This window comes from Perissodus microlepis, chromosome 6 (genome assembly GCF_051167445.1).
Source record: "Perissodus microlepis isolate ML-2025 ecotype Zambia chromosome 6, ASM5116744v1, whole genome shotgun sequence".
NCBI classification, from domain to species: Eukaryota; Metazoa; Chordata; class Actinopteri; order Cichliformes; family Cichlidae; genus Perissodus; species Perissodus microlepis.
In genome coordinates, this window is record NC_140466.1 from 32398832 (window position 1) to 32420775 (window position 21944).

The 21944-nt window shown below is 42.0% G+C and overlaps 1 protein-coding gene and 1 long non-coding RNA gene across 2 annotated transcripts; both read left to right on the top strand.

Moving 5' to 3' along the window:
- Nucleotides 1-10577: 10577 nt before the first annotated feature.
- On the top strand, nucleotides 10578-16983 carry LOC146386027 (F-BAR and double SH3 domains protein 2-like; the record flags this gene model as incomplete). Its single annotated transcript, XM_084930089.1, has 7 exons — nucleotides 10578-10689; nucleotides 12846-12943; nucleotides 13239-13391; nucleotides 13488-13622; nucleotides 14902-14985; nucleotides 16477-16660; nucleotides 16745-16983. Coding segments are annotated over 7 exons (1005 nt in total), but the record flags the coding sequence as incomplete, so codon positions are not given.
- A 160-nt stretch (nucleotides 16984-17143) lies between these two features.
- On the top strand, nucleotides 17144-20682 carry LOC146386028 (uncharacterized). Its single transcript, XR_014800541.1, has 3 exons — nucleotides 17144-17415; nucleotides 17503-17567; nucleotides 17650-20682. It is a non-coding gene; the product is annotated as an uncharacterized LOC146386028 (long non-coding RNA).
- The last annotated feature ends 1262 nt before the right edge of the window (nucleotides 20683-21944 follow it).

The window sequence follows — 21944 nt, forward strand, 5'->3', positions numbered from 1 at the left end:
AGAATATTGTTGAAATAAAGAAAATGTGGATGATGAAGTCACAAAGGATGTCATTGACTAGGGCCTGAAAGACTCCTGGTGCGTTTGCTGAAAATGCTATTTTCAAATAACCGAAACGACCCATTTGGGTTTAAAAATTATACTGATTACTGGAAGGTGAAGGAGGACCAGTAAGCGAGTCAATGAAGCAGTCATAAGGACGATGAGGTGTGAGATAAAGAGCTAAACCTCCTCTCACTTTGGTTAAGGGTAAACAGCCTATTGCCCGCAGCATCAGCTAAATTCTTTGTCATAAACACTTTGCAATGAAATTTGGGTTTGGTTTCAGCATGGCTTCGGCCCATCTCAGAGCTCACCCTCACAGCAGGATAACCATGAAAGCAAATTTTGCACAGTCTGAAGAATAAGTTCTACTTTGTTGATGAAACACTAGGAAACACTGTTTGAGGAACCCTCTGTTCTTTTCTAACTCGCTGGTGAAAACTTCAGGTGGCCTTTCTAGAGGTACAAGCTCTCTGAGCTGTGCTGCTGCCTGCTGACCATGTCCATCGTTTTATGACCACAGTATCTTATAACGGATGTCAATCCAGCAGATTATCTTTGGCATGTGGTGGATCAGGAGATTTGCAACATGGATGCACAGCCGACAAACCTGAAGCAACTGTGTGATGCTATCATATCAATATGAAACTGTGAGGAATGTTTCCAGGTCTTTGTTGAATCTGTGCCACAAAGAATTAAGGCAGTTCTGAAGGTGAAAGAAGGTCCAAAACAGTACTGGCAAGGTGTAACTAATGAAGTGGACAGTGACTGTATTTAGTGTCTAGATGTTTTTTTCAGTATTTTATTCACTTAATAGCAGGACAGAACACCACATGACTGTGGCCTTGTGTTATACCCTCTCTGCTGCAGTGATGCTGCAGACAAACACAAACATCGTGATTAGACATTTAAGAAGAGCCTCTTAAAGATGAAGGTCTGTGTCTCTTGACCTAAACACGTAATCCTGTTAAATCTGATTTATGTTCATTAATGCTCCTCACACTGTAACTTAAAATTTGTCACTGATTAATTACAGAAGTACGTTTGTGAGCATAAAGCTGTAAGCCTTGGACCATCGGGATGAAATGTGGTTGGGAAACTTAACAAGCTTTGAAAAAACTTCATCAGTAGTTCGAACAAGACCTCAAAACCTTCGATCACCACGGGTGGTTAGCAGACTGTGGTTGTACCATGCAGCCTAACAACATGCAGTAAATTGCAGGTTAAAGTAGTCTGCTTACACATTGTTAAACGTGTACTGTACTTAAAACTGATCAGTGGGACCTGAAACTGCAAACATTCAGGCGAAAGTTACAGTGATAACAGAGTCATGCCAGTTTTTGACCAGGTGGTTAAACTCATGCAAATTAGCTTCACCCAGGCTCATGAAAAAATTGTCCTGCTTATAGACAGCAGATCATTTGTGTCAGTGTGTCAGGATGGTTCATATTTGTTGACACAGAACAATTTTTCTTCATTTTTTAAGGATTATAAAAGTCTGAATCCCCAAATTGTTCAGTTTGTCTTTTTGCTCCCTATGAGGATGAGGTCACTTTCACCATGTGAAAGGCCTAGTGGTACGGCCTGTCTACCCTTATTTGGATTACCGTAATGACGACAATATCAACGGCGCGCACAGCGTCGCTGCTTTCAGGAGCCATTGGAAGTTTTAAGGTTGCTCAAAAGGGCGTATGCTCCGTGGAAAACTCCATATCCCACAATTCATAGCACACCTCTATCGAGTGTAACAATGGCGGCTGCCACCTTGTTTTTATATTCCTCTTATTCGTGTTTCTAGGTCACAAAATAAACTTTTAAGATATTTTCAGGCGAGAATGTAGATGTGTAAACTTCAAATATCTGCTCATTTTATCAAGACATCCCATATTAGCAACAGTTCTCTTACATGTTGCTGCTAGCTGGCTACCTAGCTAGCTAGCGTGGCTAGCGCCGCTTTGCTCAAAAGCACCCGGGCTTGGCTTACAGTGAGGCGGCTCACACTCGTTTCAGCCCCCGATCGCTCACAAAGAGTCTGTGTCTCAGCTGAACTTGTTTTTCGTTTATATGGGCCGATGATTCAATTATTAATTTTAGTAATGGTATAAACAGTGAAAGGTGGTTGTCCAGATGCTGGTCGATGTGGAAAAATAACTGAGTTGTTTGGTGGTGGCGGCTAACGCGGAGCTCCAACAAAGGGTAGCTAGCCACCGGTGTATGACAGAAAGGACATGCGGGAAAAAGACACATACGAGGCGGCGAGGCAGCCGCTGATCGACTGGTGGTGGCTAACGCGGAGCTCAAACAGATGGCAGCCATGGATCAGGGAAATTGAATTGCGGGAGAAGCAGACCCAAGGCGGCTGCCGGTCAGAGCATCAGGTTAACTGAATTTCAGGTAAGAAGTTATGAACTGCACTCTATTTGGGTCAGATATAAACCCAGTTTAGGTGTAGTTTATTTTCGTTGTGCTGACTTTTTACAATCAGTTACAATAACTTACAATAACTGTGTGCGTGCTGAGTTACTGATGTTGAACTTTATTTTATTCATAAGGGTTAGTTGTAGAGTTGCCAACTGTTCTGTACAAACGGAATTGTCCGGCATTCAGAGAAAATATTACCTATTGAGCTGAAAAGGAACACAGTTTGTCCCCTACTTCAGGTAGAACGAAGAAGACACAAACAGCTGGTAACTGTGCAGGGGTGGATCTAGCAAAGCTTTTGCCAGGGGCCAGGTAGGGCATTAACAGGGAAAGGGGGGCACAAAGATATACTTTTCTTTCTTACTCTCATAAAATATTTAGCTTTTATTAAATAGTTATCTGAATCTTACAACCAAAGTTTGTATAATAAAACACAAGATTGGCTGTAGACCATTGTTAATCATTCAGAACACTGTGTAAAAAAAAAAAAAAAAAAAAAAGTGAATGCAAAAGTGCATAAATGTTTATTTTACGTGTTTGATGTGTGTGGCGGGGCGTGGAGTGCAGTGCCGCTGCAGGGGAAGTGGACCCACCTGAGCGGCATCTGCAATCACGCCTCTCAGGCGTAAAGTCTGTGCTCTCTCGGCTGTTTTTTTTTGGTGTGTGTCAGGCTGTGAGTTGAAAAGCTACAGCCGGCTGTGTGGGTACACCAACCATGTGTGAAAAGTGGTCCATAACGTAATGCTTCAAAGCGTGTTCATGCAAACATTGTCGGGTCTGCCGTGGTACAATGGGACTTCTGCTCATGAACCTCTGTGCACAACGTCTGCAAATCGGGGCTGTACGAAGTCACCTCATCTTTACACAAAACTGTAAGCTGTCATCTGTGAGGCGTGAGCGGTGTTTGGTTTTACCATAGTTCATGGTGGAGAATGGCTGCTCTGCTGAGTTTTGCTCTCTGTAGCCGTTTGAATGGCAAACTACACTGATTAGCAGCATAGGCACACTTAAAATTTCTTCTGAAATTTTCGCTTTCTAGTTCAAATTACACTTTCAGCAGCAACTAGTGAGGTAAAGCAAATGAGAAGCTGTTGTGTTTCAGTGTGACCAGTGCTGCATAAATGTTGTGTTATCTTACCAGGCATGGTCTCTTTATAAATGCCCAACAGAGCCAACAAAAGGACTTTAATTATATGCTCTGTGTTGTTTGTTAAGCTTTTTGTATGTCAGTATGTCCAGATAAACTTTGTTTCTCATGGTTTACTTCATACAAACCGTCTCCTCTCAGATCTCAGAGGACTGATGTCTCACTATGGGTCCCTGCATTAGTGTGATGGAGTGTCTGTGGCATGTTGAAATCAACTGATTGATTTTCGTTAAAAAGAAAAACTTCTGACTGACTGGTGGCTGACCTTCTCTGTTCCTCACAGAATTGCCATTTGTGGATGTGGTCCACTGATCCACATCCAGTCACACATACAGAAGAGGGGGACATTCAATTAAAAACATTAAATACAGATCAAAAGCATAAATGTACTTTACATGAAACAAATTCTGGGTGAGCAGAAGTGGAATTTGCTGTAAGCTGAAGTCAGCGAGCAGCAACATCCTGAGAAAATCATGACTTAGCACTAATGTCCTTAGCTATAGTCAACACAGTCACACACTATGAGGCAGTCCTGTTTGAAATTTCCACCAAATCTACTTTTGTGTTTGTAGTGCTGTGTTTCCTCAGTGGATGCAGATGGTCAAAGTCTGTGTTTTCAAATATGTAGAGTGTCATTTCTCTACATAACACAGAAATAAGAATTTACAAATGAAACAATTATTCAGAAACAAAATGTGCAAAACCCCAAAATAAACGAATCTTCAGTTTAGAGCAAAGGAATCATCTATTAATGTTGTGGAGTTGTTAAACACACACAAACTGCTCCAAGATGAATAACTCGGTGTGGAGATCAGCGAAATATTTTACTGCTACTATTCATAACCATCATCATTACCATTACATTAATTATCATTTCATCAAAGCATTTATTCAATAGATTACACATGTTCTTAGTTAAGATTATTACACCTATCACAGAGAGCTTCTGTCTGGTAAAAGGTTAGAAGCATCAACGGGCGGGGTGAGGCTGAGTGCGTTGGAGGTCGAGACACACACACACAAACAGTAGTTAGACTCATATTTAGGTAAGAGTTCAAATAATAGTTTGCAAAAGCTTGTGATTGCAAAATTGTGTCTGCCTAAGGGACAGTTTGTTCCAGGAGATAAGCGAGAGTTAGAAGATTAATAGGAAGCACCTGGCCTCGAGACGGAGAAGATGTCCTTTTAAATGTGTCAAAAGTCGTCAACAGAACATTTGTGGTTTTGAAACTTATGCATGTGTTGTATCTGCTTGACGCATGAGGGGGCGTCATAAAAGTAAACCCTGATGGTATAAAACAACTGCTTGTGTATCGTTGGGCGGAGATCGATGCTGTCTGTGGGCAGTGTTCATCTCCCCACGCGCGTGTTCATTAAAATCACTGTTTGACCGAAGCTCTTCTGGACCATTATTGTTTTGTGCTCACCCTCAATATTTGAACTCGTAACATTTTGGGGGCTTGTCCTGTGACTTGAGGAGGGAGTGAGTTCGGAGGTTTGGACAGAGAAATCCGGGGTCCAGAGGGCGGTCAGATGCGCAGACACGATCCGGTGATCGAACTGAGTGGACAAAGGCCGGCCTATTTAAAAGGTGAGGCACATACCTGTTGAATTATTTCCAAAGTGTGCCAAATTGGACATTGAAAATTAAAGTCTACTCACTAAATCACTGGTGAAAGTCTGTTTTGATTTTGGTGAAATTTTCATGAGGTTTGAAAGTTGAAATAATGATAATGGGAGTTTGTAAGTGACAGTGCTGAGTAAAGAGAAAGCAGTTGGACTGCTAAGAGAGTTTAAAGCAGTTGGACTGCTAAGTGAATTCGGTATAATAGGTAATTGGTTATTTTGTGGGTTAAAGTCCCCATTGGTCATAAGGTTGGACCTGCGTCAGTCATACATTTTTTTCTGAGGTGTTGATTGTTGTTTCAAAGTATTATAAATTTTTCTATAACGGCAGCGGGGCTACTAAGAAGCACATAGCCCGGAGTTTACGCTCCCTCCTTGTCGTGGACGCGCGACATTGACCTCTCGGTGAAGAGGGTTCAGTGTGGCTTAACTGTGGGGTACAGGGCATCCTGGAATAACCTAGGAGTTAGTCTCCTCACCGTTTGGAACGGTGGTCTGCGCTTTTTTGGCCAGCAGAAGTCGGACTTCGGGCGTGAAACCTTAACTTAAAACTTCGGGGAAAGCCTTGGCTGTGAAATGCCAAAAATAGAGCTTGAGGCAAAGTTTGGGTTGGTTGACACTTTTAAATTCAGTTAGGGCACTAGAAATCGGGCCACCGTCCGGGACGGATACTGGTTAAATTGATCGCAAAAACACTCAGGAAGTTTATCGGTTGGACCGTTACTTTAAATTTGTCGAAATTGTATAGGTGTTAAAAGGCCTGACCATCTCTGCAGTTGTAATTATAAGACGTCTTTGTAATATAAAATAAGAGATCTGTGTGTGAAAGGTGTCTGTGATCCAGCGCTGAGGCTATTTTTAGACTGCGTGTGTGCGTGAAAATGTAAATGAGGAAGCAGTGAAAGGCTGAGAGCATTATCGGTTGTGTAAATGCTGTCGTAAATATTGCTACATGCCTGTAATTAAGACGCTGATTTTGCTGATTAAAATATTACAAATAAAGTTTTGATTGATTACGGTGAATGTTTGATGTTTGGCTGGGTTTTGATATAGAAGAGACAAATTGTGCATGATTTAGACCGGCATTTCAGTCGGCAGGGTGAGATTGAGTGGAGGAGTTGAGTGATGAATACGGGGCTGAATTATTTCATTTTTGTGGTGTGAAGCAGCATTTTGTAAGATTTTAAGTGGTTTTTGTTTCAGTTTCATCACATATAAGCAGTTGTGTTTGACGAACTTATTTACTATTTGATTTTATCATTATATAGGGTGTGATCAAGTATGAATTTCAGCACTGGATGTGGTGTAGGAATTTCATTTTTATTTAGATAAAAGGCATGCTTATTTCGGGGTCTTGCCGAATTGAAATTTCACCTATAGGGGATGTTCTTTATATGAATTACATTTGTCACGGTGATTATAAATGAATGATTAGATACAGTGAAATTTCTTAAGGGTGTTTGTGTGTGTTTTTATGGATAATTGCTACTGGTTTTATTCATATTGAGGAGCGGATGATTGCGACTGAGTGTGTGCATAGATAACGTGAAGACGGCTTTGCAGCTGCTGGGTGTGAGTAGCTGTGTGTGTGATAGGAAGCAGTGTGGGTGACAGGAAATCTGCATGCCCATAAAAGGCAACTGCCTGACTGTGTGAAGTGTGCACCCAGAGAGAGAGAGAGTAAAATCTAGGCAGATGAATCCAATGGATGTTTTAAGAAAAGAAATACTAATTGAATGTTTTAGTGTGTTAATACAGGTGGATTTCTCTCAACCTGGAAACTCGAGTACAGCGGCAAAAGGATAGATTAACAGAATTGGCACGACAAACAGGCCAGGCTTTGGCTTAAAATTTTACAGCTTGACCTCTCACTTTGTCCCCACCCTGAGAAGAAGCTTAAAGGACAATTAATCTCCTGATGAAGACCGACAGAACATCGTGGACTTGAAGAGTTAACCGCAGGCAAAAGACAGTGCAACTGACCAATAACACTGAAGGGTCAAGCAGCAGCATGTATGAACACCACTGATGGAACTTTGAATCACAAGCTGGAAACCAGCCATGCTGGGAGTTGACCTACAAGAAAAGACCGAAAAGATCAACGGAGAAGAAACAGAGACAGCTGAGTTTGGACTGTATTTGCTGGAGATTTCAAGGCCACACAGGACACTGTGAGAAGAGAGGGACAGGGACCAGTCAGAGGTCAAGCCCGGACGAGTTCGAGTGCAAACGTACAGGATATAATTGGATTGAAATTGAAGGCTGAACTTATGATGGTTTATAGATGTCCACCACGTCACAACAAAGAGGTAAAATAAAGAGAGCAACTAACTAACAATTACATTAATGAATAGAAAAACACATATACAAGTTGTTACATGTGAAACTATTTTTGGAAAGAATCAGAAGTGAGACAGCTTGAATCCACAGCTCAGTGCAAAGATGCATGAATTAAACCTGATTATAAAAATACATATGCAATGAAGACACGCTTACACTTACATACATGACATATATTGGGATTTCTGACCGGAGAGAGAGAGAGAAACTGGACGGTTAGGCACTGATGATAGTAATGAAAATGTCTGTAACAAAAAAAAGGGGGAGAGAAGGCTGACACAGGGCCTGGCCCGGTGTTTCTCCCCTCTTTGAATAACACAGCCAACACAACATCATTTTCCTGTTCGCCTGTTGTTGTTTTGTTTTTGTTTTTTCTCTTTATGCTTGATTACAGGCTGCTTTGCCGGCCCTGGAAGCTGAGGCTGACCTGGACTCCTGCTCTCCCCTCTACCATCTTCGATGTGACCCTGACCAAACGCTGTAGCAGCTGGACCCACTACAACAGCCTGAGAATGTCAACAGTGCTGCAGGAAAGCGATCTCAGGCAGCAGAGACGGAGAGCGCTAAACCTAAGGCCCGTTTCACTACACGGAGGAAAATTCTCAGACAGCTTCAGCTGACAGAGCTGTGACGAGACGCCCATTAAGCCCGAATGAAAAGTGAGGCCGAGCAAAAGAAGGCTGACCTTAATAACTCTGCATTAACACTGTGCAGGACAGTGATGGACCAACACGGATGATCGGGCAGTAAAAGGGCGTGCCAGAGACAGGAGGAGCAACTGAGGTCAGGAGGCACCTCAGAACGGACAAAACACGGAAGAAGATGCAGGTTTCACCTGCAGTGAGCATGGACACTGGAGAAAAGGACTGCCCCAACTGGGGCCAGAACCAGGACGGACTGAACTTTGAACAGCAACAATGGTCACAAACAGACTGAAAAGGAGGAGGGCAGGACCCCAGGGCACGCTTCAGGCCGTGGTTTACCCAAGACACCAGAACAGGAAAGTGATGAACACACACACACACACACACACACACACACCTAAATACACTGACCCAGAATGAAGAGAAACACACACACATGTGCACTCGTTGATTGAGTGAGAAATCACACACAAACCCAAACCGAAACGCTGATTCACTGAGAATTGATACAAATACAAATACACATGCACATGCTCGTGCAATGAAGAGTGATGCACATGCTCGTGCAATGAAGAGTGATGCACATGCTCGTGCAATGAAGAGTGATGCACACGCACACACATGCTGATGCAATGAAGAATGCTTTGCTAACAAATGCTTATGCTGATATGCAAAATGCTGCACACAAACATCCAAGTAGATAATTTTTATAAAAAGCTATTGATTACTTAGAATGTGTTTTATGTCACCCAGAGGGCATTTATGTAGATTTAAGGGACAAGATCTAAAACAGTTTGGTTATGAAAACAATGTCTGCGCGTGATGTCTGTGTACGGCTGCTCAAGGCCTCGACTGAATTGTTTACTGTGCTTCACACAGCCTGATAAGGAGCAGTGGTACAGAGTGAAAATGAGGAATTAATAGTCAAAGTTTTATTTCGGAGCACCGCATTTTCTGTGATTGAGATTTAATTCAAGGAGGAACAAAAGTTGCTATAGCACCTGAGGTTCTTATTCCTACACAATATTGTCCCGGGAGGAAGCAAAACTTTCCTGTGAATTTCTGGTTGATTTTTGGGTTTTGCTTAGCACTAGGTTGATTTTATCAGTGAGGTTTGGATTGTTTTCTTTCTCTAAGAGAGAGAGAGATGGTTTTATGTTTGGATATGTCTGCAACGGGCCCTAGTAGGTGTTATGTTATTAGTATTTTATTGGGTACGTTTGTTTTTGCTTTTGTTACAGTGCACGGAAATAAGAAAGTCTGAGTGGTGTGATTCACCGGTGGTCATATTTTGTGAGTTTATGATTTAACAGTCAGCTCTTTAAACCAGGCCTGGAAGATTGAAATTTAAAGTGCTATGAAATATTCTTACTGAAAACAGTTGCAAAGTGTGCTTCTCCATGATTATAATGGGCCCTGGAGAGATTCACTTATATGGGACATTGATCACATGAGATGGTCCTGAGCCTAAAAGGATTGCAGCGAGTCAATCCAGTCCAAAAAACAAGGAATTGTTTTCCTTTAAAATGATGACATCATCTTGCTGGTGATGGATGCTCGAATAGGTCGCGCGTGAGACTCCATTAGCAGCAATATCTGGTATGAATGTGTGTGGATGTATGCATGTAACTGGACTGTGATGGACTGACGACTAAAAGTTTTAACTGACTTGATACGGAGACAAAAACGGTACCGACTTTAGGATTAGTAAATGTCCACAAACAATTCACCCAGCCTGTAAAAGAAGGGTGGATGTTTTGTCTGGCTTTGTTTTGTTTTTGCAGGAGCAGAAGGATGACAGAGACTAAAGGGGGAGGCTGTAGCTTCACATGAGAGTGTGAACTGCAGACTGAACCCTTTGGTTGCTAATTTTGAGTTACTAATGTTTGCATTAAGAAAATTGTGTTTTATTAGCTGTGTTTTAATTAATGTATCACATTATATTGTGGGGAAGTGTCAAATGTTACAGTGGAGAAAATATGTTACTATTAACCATATCAGGCCACTGTAAAAAGTCAATTAAATTTTATAGAGGAAAAAGCCAAAACTTTAACAATATCTATGAATAATAGGGAAATGGTAGGCTTGTCACATTCAAAATAGAGATATGTAAAAACAAATACTGGTCCACGTGATTTAGGTTCTCCATTGAAATAGTCAATAATTTAGAAAAGTAGAATAGAACCGACGGGGACATGTGATAGGATGTGGTACTGCAAGAGAACAAGAGCAAAGTAAAGAAAGGAAAACCTATTGTGTTTAGTTTTGATAAATTCAAATTCAAATGTACCATTATACTCAGAGGATCAATATGAAATCAAATATATGCAAATGAAACACATGACTGATAACTGTTCTGTCCTGAGCTTTTTTCCTATAGCACCCACTTGACCACACCAACAGTTTTTCGATACCAAAGGAAGGTAATTGCGAATAATCGAGGGAGGAATATCATCAAAAGTGGGAAAGGTAAGCCCCGATGGGGGTGATAACACCATTAATTTTACTTATGGTCAAATTCTTAAAATTGGACACCGAACATAAAAATTAAATCCGATATTTAGAGACAGAGTGGAGCTCTAGATAAACATACTGCTTATCTAGATCGGAGAGTTTGAATCTATAATACTGTGAGATAACATGCAGTAGAATGTTGACCATGTTGAGTATGTTTATTGTAATGTGCAGAGATTGGCTAATCTGACCAGGAAATGCAATGAGCAGGAATGTCAGAACAGGTAGCGTTAAAGTCACCTTTGACAGTCCAGACTGGGATGGCGTTGGACATCCTCAGGGTGGAAAAGGGTTGGTGTGACCAAGGTGTGGTTTGGCTTGTTGTATGTATATTTCAAAATGATACAGCTCTGGAGGGACCAGTTACTTCACATAATCATCATCATCGTCTCCTTCCTCCTTCTCCTTGGTCCTTCTACCCTGCGCTTGCAAACGCTCAGCTTTACAGAGGGTAGTCTTCACGTAAACCGGCCCTCTCCTCAGTTCTCCTGGGCCTCGCTGTTGGACGCTTGGCTTTACAGAGGGCAGAGTTCGCGTAAACCGCCCTCCTTGAGGGCCTCAGACTCTCCCTGCCGCCTTCCTACCTCCTTCTGCTCCATTCTCCTGCTCCTCGCAGGCAAGCGCTTAGCCGGGTGGGCCCCAAGTTACGCGTAAACCGGCCTTCGCGAGGAATGGGGGTGCTCTCTACTCCGTGGGTACACTGTGACCCCTTAGTAATGGCGATGGGGTATTTCGCAACCCCAATGCACATTCGTAAGTTACGATGACAAACACTGGGGTCTGGAGGGACCCCGAAACGTCGGAGGAAACAACTCTCAACTTCACATCATCATCATCGACGATCTGACTGGATGGCTGTTCGACACAGAAACGTCCTGAAAGTCCATCTGTTACAATCCGGTCAGTGCCAGCGTAGCACCATCTGCTGTTTCGCAACAGAAACAACTTTTCTGTGTTTTGTTAGATTCATAAAGCTAAGCAAAAAAATTGGCAAATTCCGGTTTTAAACATAAAGCACCTTAAAAAAAGTCCCACAAAGTTGATGTTTAAATTCTCTCTTAGGGTGTAAAAATCTGCTAGTTTTAGAGCTACAGATTACTTGTTGAGCCCTCTATTGTTAAAAATAGATCCTGTAGCTTTTTTGGAGAATCTGTGGATTTAAAAATATGTTAAAATTAGTCCATGTTTTCATATTGAGAAAAAATGTAATGCTAGACCTGCCCCCATCCTGCAACAGCAGCAGTTGAGGCAATATATTTACCCATCAGTCATGTCTAGGTAGCTCTGGCTCACGTTACTGCAGCCTTCTAATCAAAATGCATTTGCAATCTCTATTTTAAATTTTATTTTCTTGTTCTCACTGCCTTGAGCCTCTTCTGTTTAAGCACATTTTGCATGTAATGAAATGTGCTCTATAAATAAAATTGGCATTGACATAAATTTCGATGCCTATCAAAATGATATCCTCAGCAGTTAAAGGTATGAGTGGTGGTAATTTTTGTTGCTTTTGCTTTCACTATATAATGAATAAACCCATATAAGGAAAAGTCATGAAATATGATGATCATGGGATTTTAATTTAACAGTTTTTACAATTCCAGAGGAGTCAAAATGACCCTTTGGACATGATGAGTGTGACGTTCTGCAAAGAGAAGGAAATCCTCTGGGAAGTTTAAGTCTCTGAATCTAAACGTGCATGTTATGTCTGTGTTTGGGTTTGGAGTTATTCTGATGTGGTTTGTCTTACTCACACAATCCCTGGAAAATCTTTGCAGGAAGTGTACAAAATGCACTGATGTGTCACTTTTTTCCATTAAACTGGAATTTGGCCTTTAATGCAGCGAAGTCGGTCAGCTGGATGATAATAATAAACCTCGGCATCATAAACTTCTCCATATTTTACTGTGGCATGAAAGGATAAAATTGATAAGAGCTCCGTCTCACTGGTTTATTGCGAAAGCTGGTTTAAGATAAGTGAGCACAGCTCGTGCAGCGACCTGTTTCCAGATGTCCCTGGTTATGTTGATCGCTTTATTGTTGGACCGTTTCCATCTATTCCATGTGTTCCTTTGTATACGTCACCACAATAGTTGTAATTGTTTTGTTTTCAGGCCCTGGAGGATACGGGACCCAGGAAGCTTCGGAGCCAAACAACAGCGAACTGGAGATCAAGATGGAGGTGGCCAGGCAGAGTCTCCGGAGGGCAGAGGTAACCTTTGAACTTCTAGATCAGCGATTTCTCCATCTTCTGAATCAGTTTCTCCTTATTTAAAGTTGCCCCAGTGCGCCACCTGCTGGTTTGAAAGGTGAAGTGACAGATTTAAAGGATTAATGTTCTGTTAGAAGAGAGCAGAGGTGTTTAAAACACATTAAGTATTTATTTTATTTTCATACTAATCTCATTGTGTTTTCTTTATTCTTTGGGGGGTGGGGGGCTTGTCAGTGGGTTGTGAAAGTCTGGTGGTCTTTAACTCACCTTTATTTTTTATTTTTTTTGCTGCTAGACGGTGAAAGCGAAAGCCGAGGCCCGGCTGGACCTGCTAAGGGAGGCTGGAGTCCCGGTTGAAACGTGGCTGAAGAGTGCGATGAACCAGGTGATGGAGGAGCTGGAGAACGAGCGCTGGAACAACCTCAGTACCCACGATCCTTCACTCTCCGTAAGACGAAAACTCCAATTCCACAGTGCTGTAGTTTTGAAGTATATGCGCTGTAGATTTGTGCCCTAAACGCAGATGTCGGTCTAACATCCGTAGGTAACAGCAGATTTGGAGCGAGAGGATGAAGAGGAGATGGAGGACAGCGGTGAAGTGTTGGATGACAGCAGCTCCAGCCCCTCCAGCACCTTGAAAAACTATCCACTCACCTGCAAAGTGCTCTACTCCTACAAGGTAACGACACACGCTTAAGCAGGGTTGTAGCCGATGAGTCGGTCAGTGCCCAGAGAAATGGTGACATCTACAAAGCCTCATGTGTTTGCAGCGAGTCGAGTCTGAGTTTAGTCTCCTAAACAATCAGTGTCGCTGCTCTGGAAAAAAACACTGTTTGATTGCTGTTGCAGCATCTCTGCGCTTTCTGTATTCACAACTCTTTAAAATACGTGCAGAGGCCGGCCTTGCCTCGAGCTCGAGGCACGGGGAGTGCGTGTTGGGAGTTACAGAAGCAGTCATTATTAGAAAATGCAGGAAGCTGGTGGAGCTGGATATTGATGGATGAAGATTCAGGAGCCACAAAAAATGTGTTTTTAGAAGAACAGTGACTTGCAGAGTTACACTTTCTGTCCTCCGTAAACCTCATTTTCATGCAGAATACATAAAACAGCTGGAAGTGAAAGGAAAAGTATTTTTAAGATTCTGTAGGTTTAACCATATTTTCTGGTAATTATATGATTAATATTTAAATCTTTTTAAGTGTCTTGTCATGTTCTCCTGTGCCTCTGTGGTTCTCTCCAGGTTCCTCCTTCATTAAAAGACAAACTTGTTAGATTAAAGCTTCTGTTACTGACGCAGACAGCTGGAGACTCATTCCTGTTATATTTTCTGAAAGTGTGGTTGAAGTCTGCCGTCTGTGTGGTGCATTATAATGTGGATGCTCTCTGTGTTAGCCTACAAAGCTGGCTGGGATTTCCTCCATCCCTGCTGGATGGATGTCGTCATAAAATCTATTAAGATGTAAATACGGTTAACCTCTCCACACATGATTTAAATATTTGGATTGGACGTGGATCTTTAACATGTCACCAATTATAATTCTGACTTTGAAGTAAAGCCACTTTTTGTTTTGGCTGTTTTTAATCAGTTCCAGTCGTGTTTAACCCCCATTTAGATTTACTTTCCCAAACTTTGTGGCACTAATGATTCTGTGTCCAGGTTTAAAACACCTGCTCTCTGAATTTGTACAGAAATTCTAGTGTAAGTCTGAGTTTTGTGCTGCTTTGGAGTATTAGTTGTTTTATATTACCTGAGTCCTGAGTAAAGTGTGGTATAAATGCAGGCATGGTCTCAGTGTTTTCTTCAGTGTTCTGGCTGATGTTATTGAAGCCACAGTGAGCATTTTTGTCCGTTCACCAGTGTGGCGGTATTTGAAAAATATACATCACGGGTGAAATGAAGATGGTTAAACTGTTACATCGCAGCTTTAATTTGAATTAACGTGTTTGTCTGTCTGCAGGCTTCTCAGCCAGACGAGCTGACCATCGAGGAGCAGGAAATCTTGGAGGTCATCGATGATGGCGACATGGAGGACTGGGTCAAGGTACAAAAATAACACAAACACAGTTATGTAGCAGAAGCACTCTCATGTTTGAGGGTTGGTTGTTTTGTGTATTAGTTCACTCTCTGGCTCTTAGACTGTTTGACAAACATTTAGTTTCAGTTTTTATAAGACCTCGCACCGGTACAGACTATCTACTGGACGTTTTAGTGTTTCTCTGGGATCAGTTGGACTGATGTGGCTTCAGGAATTAGAATAATTCAACTAAAATGCGTGCGGTGCATTGAGGCAGGTCAGGTTGGCCTGGGTGGTAGAAGCTCTGCTGAACATAAAGACAAATCAAAAAATGTACAAATACACAGTTCTCTGCTTCTTTTTTTGGCCCCGCAGCCGTAAAGGGCTGATGGGAGATTCTCGTCACCCAGCCGGGCAGGCAGGTGGGCGGGCATGGCACCCAAGTTTGTGAATGCAATAATTCATGAATGAGGCAGTTTTTAAATTCATACCTTAAGTGCAGCTACTGAAAATCTGGGCCAAATCCTGATTGATGGTGATCCAATCCTGCCTCAGCAGCGCTCCGGTGTGATCACAGTTTGTCAGCTTCTGCTTTTTAACAGCGGTTCGTGGACTCTTGATCAGTTTTAGATCTGCGGAGTGACCTGGTCATGGATATAAAATGTTAATTTGATGATCTCCCAGCTACTTAGTTATCATTTTCACTTTGTTTGTCACAGACTGTTACAAAGTTGCTCCTGGACCTTTGGGAGAAAATTTGAGAAGTCTTTGAGGACATTTTTCGGGTGGTCAGTGGTTTATACTTAAATGTAGAAATGTCAGCTGTGGATGCTCCCATCATTGTGTGAAGTCATTCTTTTATAAACGCCTCTGCAGAGCTGCTGGTGTGTAGTCATTGTGTACTTTGTGTGTGGTTGTTTTCCGATCATTTCCCTGAAGGAACATTGTGCATTGTTGCTGTTTTACTTTTGTTTATTGTGTAAGTCTGGCTTTCCTGTGAGCCATTGTGCAAATGTTCCACGTGTTGAGCCAATATTTTATGTATATTTACTTAGGTGATTATCTTCTCATATACAGATATAGTGTTTTAATGGGGTATTTATTTTAATGAATATAATCATACATAAAAATGTGAGCAATATCATTTATATAGATCTGTTTTAGTGCTGTGATTCCCCACAGCATGCCCCAACAGAGATCCCAATACCTCTGAGTGTTTTCAATCTGAATGAAAATAAGTAAGCAGCGGAAGGGGAGGCCACCGGTGTTCATGAAATCAAGCTTCATGAATTCAGCAGAGGCTTGTTTAGGATTTTAGATTTCTCGTTAATTCAGGAAGAGAGAACAAAAGCTCTCCTATTATTCTCTTTGTGGCTGTTATTAAATTCTGGCGACGATGCAGTGATATTGTTACAGCCCTACTCTTTACATCTGACTTTATTTTTTCTCATTAGGAGTTTTCCTGTTGAAACATTTTTGGCTGTTGTCATCGTCTGTGTGCATTGTCTGTGTTTCCAGGCCAGAAACCGTAGCGGACAGGTGGGCTACGTCCCGGAGAAATACCTGCAGCTGCCCTCCTCCAACAGCCTGCTGAGCATGCTGCAGTCGCTGGCCGCGCTGGACGCCCGATCCCATTCCTCCAGCAACTCCACCGAACCTGAAACCGAACTCCCAACCGGCTCCGTCAACGGAGACTCCAGTGGTGAGATCCGCCTCCACCAGATAATATCGGAGTTTTGATTTCCTGCTTTGTTTAATACCCTCGTTGCCACTGTCTGTGTTGCAGTTTCATTCGCAAAGGCTTCGTACGACTACGCGGGACAAACGGAAGATGAGCTGTCGTTCCCAGAAGGCGCCATCATCCGCATCCTGAGCAGAGAGACCCACGAGGACGATGGCTTCTGGGAGGGCGAGTTTAACGGCGTTGTTGGTGTGTTCCCCGCAGTTCTTGTGGAGGATCTCACCGTGACCAGCGAGAATGGAGATGGGCAAAGAGACGGCAGCACACAGGTAGGCTCACGCTGACTTAGCCGCTAAATTTCATGTTCTATACAATTAAAGTTCTTCTGGTTGAACGCACACACACTGTGTCCCCCCCTGGATCAGCTGCCTCTACATCAGCGCAGTACGAATCTACTGTAGCAACTTATTTATGACACTAAGTACTGTGTTGTTAAATAATTTATTTCTTTTTATTTTATATAAAATATTAAAGTTTGCACACCTGTCCACTGTTTGTGTTGAAGGCTTCCCCGTCCACACTCTCTCAGTGCGAGCGCTCCCCTCGTGGTCCCTTCCAGCCGGGACCTCTCCACAGCAGCCCCCTTCAGACCCCCACCGTGTCCTCTCCAGTGTCGAGTCCCTGCAGCGCCACAGCCTCTCCCATTGGCCGACCACCCTCCTATCACAACGGACACCACAGACCGCCGCCGGCTCCACACAAAAGCCCCTTTCACAGTGAGAATCTCTGGTTTGTCTGTGAGTGGTTATCTGTAACAAAAAAGGCTGGTGTGAATAATAATCTGCCTCCTCTGCCCTCTTCAGGTCCAGCACAAAGCTCCCCCCAACCCCCCAAATACCCGGAGAGCGGCGGTGGCACCATCCGACCCGTGAGTAAAACCTTCTGTGGTGACGTAAATGACAGCAGACCTTTTTTATCTTCATTTTAACTGAGCCGGTGGATTTTTACAGGTACGTGCCGAAGCAGCATCCTCGCGGGCAGGTGAAGCGGCGAGAGGAGGTTGAGATCACACTGGTGTGAAGGCGGCACCCCCTCGAGCAGGGACTCGTAAAAATACTCCCAAAGGAAACCCAAGGAAACTTAAAAACTCCTGAAGACGCCTGGAGACGGAAGAAGCCCCCCCACTCGGAGAAGGAACACCGCTGCGCCTTTTTCTTTTAACTTCCCGTTCAGTGTTCTCGTTTCTCAACACTACCTTACCCAGAGTTTGTACAAGGCTTCATTCTCACCCCCGAACAGTTAATAAGGTGATAACGAGCAAAAGAAGTTGATAGAAAAGTTAACATCATTTTATCCGTTAATAAAAATCAGTGTGTTTGGACTCGCTAGCTGATATTTTAGGGAGTCGAGCTCATTCGTTCCCTTGCAGAGAGCTCAGTGTGGTATCATTCATCAGTTCGAGCAGCCAGTTTGGTTCTAAAGAACATGCAGCTGACTGAATGAGGCGTTTCATGATATTTAACCCACCGACAGCATAAAACAGAGTGGTTAGCTGATGAGCAGACCCTGGATTTTCTGTTGTTTGAGACTCGGTCATAGCAGCGTTTCATGTTAAAGTAAAACATGTTAGACTGGACTGACCTTGACCTTTGAGAGGTCAAACTGAAGGAAGCGTTTGTGTTTTACCTTCATTTTTCTGTTTATGAACAAAGACACGAGTCTGCAGAACATATCGTCGATCAGGCCTGTGTTCCCTAGATTTAGACACATTTCACACCCCTTCAGTGAGTCTTGATAATTTCAGCTGTGTTCTGAAATGAGAAACTGAACCCTTGAACACATCAGGGAACTGTTCAGAGGTCCCAGAGACCTCTATAGGACCAGAAGTCTTTTACAGACGCAGGGGTCGCCCCCTGGTGGCCTGTAAATAGAGTACAGTTTTTTTTTGTTGCTTCACTTTTCCAACCTGGCAGCTGTGTCAATGTTCTGATGTCTGTGGTCCTTTTTGGCAGTGACGTCATTCCCGAGTTTGTGCACTCCAGCAGGAAAGTCAGAAAAGCAAAGTAAGATGGGATTTATTTTAGCTGCAGCACGTTCATTGATAGAATGTGGTAAGTGCTTAGCGTGTGGCTTATATCATGAGTCACAAATACAGGTGAGTGACAGAGCAGATTATGTTTATGTTCTCTGTCACCATCTTGGATTGTTGAGGCTGCTCTGACTTTCCAAGAAGGAAATACTAGTTGAGGGGGAGTTCCAGATGAAAATTACTACTGGGAGCTCAGGAATTCCGACTTCCGACTCAATCTGGAATGCACCGTAAGCCAAGGGCCAACAAGACAACAGCAGATATTTTGACGTCGCCCCCTGGTGACAGGGCAAGGTTACAGCACCATTGTACAACCACACCGCTGCCTTCAGTGACCTTGCTTTTTAGGTGTAACCACTTTTCTGTATCTCTGTTGACACTTAATCGCAAAAAAAAAAAGTTGTTTGAAGTCAAAATACAAAGAAATTGTGAGCAGTAATCGGCAAAAATAGTCTGATAATCGCTAATTACATCATCAGCAAACCATAAATCAATTTTCTGTTTTCACCTGAGCGATCTTTAGGCTGCCCGTGCTCCACACGGGTATTGCACATGTTTTCACTTCTTTTTTGGCTTCATTAGTCGATGATGTTTAAGATAAACTGCCTCCTGGCTCCGGTTTCACATTAAAGTCTCTGCAAGAAAACAGATAAGTTCTTCCTTCAGCTCGTCGGAAAACATCACTTCTAACTGATCGTGTTATGGATGCCTTAGCTGCAGAATTTCTCCTCGTTTATGGATTGAAGAAAGAATTTTTTATGTTATAGTTATGATTTCGCCCCCGTTGTGTCTCACGTCGTAGCTCTTTGTTACCACCATCAGATTCACGTCTATGCAACAGAGCTGCACTTGTGAGCAAACCAAAAGTCTCGAAAAGAGGCTGGTCCTCTCCGCCGACACACGGGACCGCTCGCGGTTACACAAACAAGGGAAAAGTGGCAATTTTTACCTGTGATTGTTTTGGATCCCTTATCTTTTTTTCCCCTTCTAATGTTTAGGAAAAGTTTAAAGTGGGAAACATAGCACGTAAACACACAGTCTAACTCTTTTGTTTTTATGTTGCATAATACAGAAAAAAACTGTTTTTACGACACTAATGATGCCAGTAACAGTCGCTGTTGGGGAGGACCGTTTACACTGAGCATGTGCAGTTTAAAGATGCCTTTTATTTTTAAGGAGGAAACCATCCTGAGCTGCTAGCTGTCCAGTTTAAAATCTATAGTGAAGCACTTTCTGATGTCTTCTTATTCCTTTTCAGTATTGTGGATGTTTTGTTCAATATTTCCTGTTTGATGTTTGTTTACCAGCCGTATTGGTATCAATACTTCCTGTTATTTAGCCGTAAATAGCCATTGTAGTGTCTTTGATTGAGATATGACTTATCGATCGTATTGATAGTTTACGGAGAGCTTAGAGATGGATATCTGTGCAAGTAATGGCACAGCTTTTTTCCCCTTTTTTGTTTTTAGAATTAGGATTTTAAGAAAACAAAAACAATTAAACTGTAGCTGAAGCTGATCAGAGGAAAAGAGGTATCCGTCAGCCGTGACGCTGCGTTCTCGTTGATCTCCTTGAGATCTGAATGACATCAAACTTATTTTTGAAGTTTGCATTTACCCTGTTGTATTAAAAGAATACCTAAAGTTTCTTTTCCATTAGAGAATTTTTTGTTAACCTGTTTACTGGTCTTGATTATGCATCAAGTCAGAATCTGAAATTCATTTTTTTAAAAAAGGACGTAAAAACTCCCACGTTTTACAGCGTCGGCTATGCGGAGGCTGCCAGGCGTCGTATTTACACACCCATGGATGTTTAACTGTATTTATTGTGTACAAATAAATGTGAAATAAAGATAGCTTAAATGGAACAAGACTCTGTTTTAACTCTTAATTCCTGCATCCACCTGTTTAAAATATATTATTTTAAAATAATGTGTTACATGACTACACAGAAGGATGTTTCAGCTCAGTATATAGCAAATATAAAAAATATAAATAATTCTTAATTTTAAAATAAACATTAATCTGATTATTAAAAAAATTATTGGACAAAAAGTACATGGAAAAAAGAACTCGGTGAAATGGAAAAAATAAAGTTCAATATCTTGAAAATCAAATAGAATACAAGCTTTGTTTTCTTCTTTGTTTTCTGTATTTATCTGTTTGTATAAGACAAACAGTTTATCATAAGTAACTGAAAGTCTTTCGGCTCTTCGAAGAAAAACTGATGGGATCCAACAAATAAACATAACTAAAAACTGCAGCCTCAAAAGTAAAACTCATTTGTTGCTGATAACGAACGCAAATCCAAAGTGTTGTTGTTCCCACCCCAGAGCAGCAGGTGGCAGCAGCACGATACAAAGGAACTGTACTGTACTGGGATTTCTGTTCGTTTTTTTTTTTGTTTTTTTTTTCCAAAAGAAGAAGCCGTTTTTAACGTAAACTGTTGATTAAAGAGTTTTTTGTTGCAGTTTGACCTTCAGCTGAACTTAATGTTGGATTTCTATTGATTTTAGAGAAGCTATTGGCTGAGAGGTTGTCATAATTCATGCATGAAAGGGTTAAAACTTATCCTTTGTTTCATTTTTTAGTGAAACTCTGGTAGAGTAGCTTTGAAACTGATAATTCAGCATATACTAAAAAATAAAAGCCTTTTTTCTTACAGTATATTTGTGTGTATTTTATTTTGAAATATTTCTAATTACCACACTTAAAAGTGAACAGCCTGTAATGCTATCATGACTCATCACTCAGATGCGTTTTCGTTTGAAAACGCATCTTTTTCTCTCCGTTTTGGCCTTCCGTCCACACTGAGACAGCGTTTTCGGTCAAGGAAAGCGCAGCGTTTTGAAAACGCTCTCCAAAGCGTATACATTTGACGCCGTTTTCGCGTAGCATTGTGGAAAGCGAACTGGAGCCTTTTTAAAAACAATGATACATTGTAGACTACGTCCACACATACACGGGTATTTCTGAAAACTGAGATTTTTGGTTTTTTTTAAAAAATCCCATCCACGCCTCAACACCAAAAACGAAGGAAAATGCTGCCAGGAGCATGCCAAAGCAACAGGTGGCGATATATTCCTAACCGTGTAGAAATGTTGGCCAATCAGATGTCTAGACGCCTGGGCGGGAAAGAGTAAACAAAGATGGCGGCGCAAAGAAGCAGAACTGAGTACTATGTGTGGAGGGACCGTAACTGTCTGTGTATGTAAGC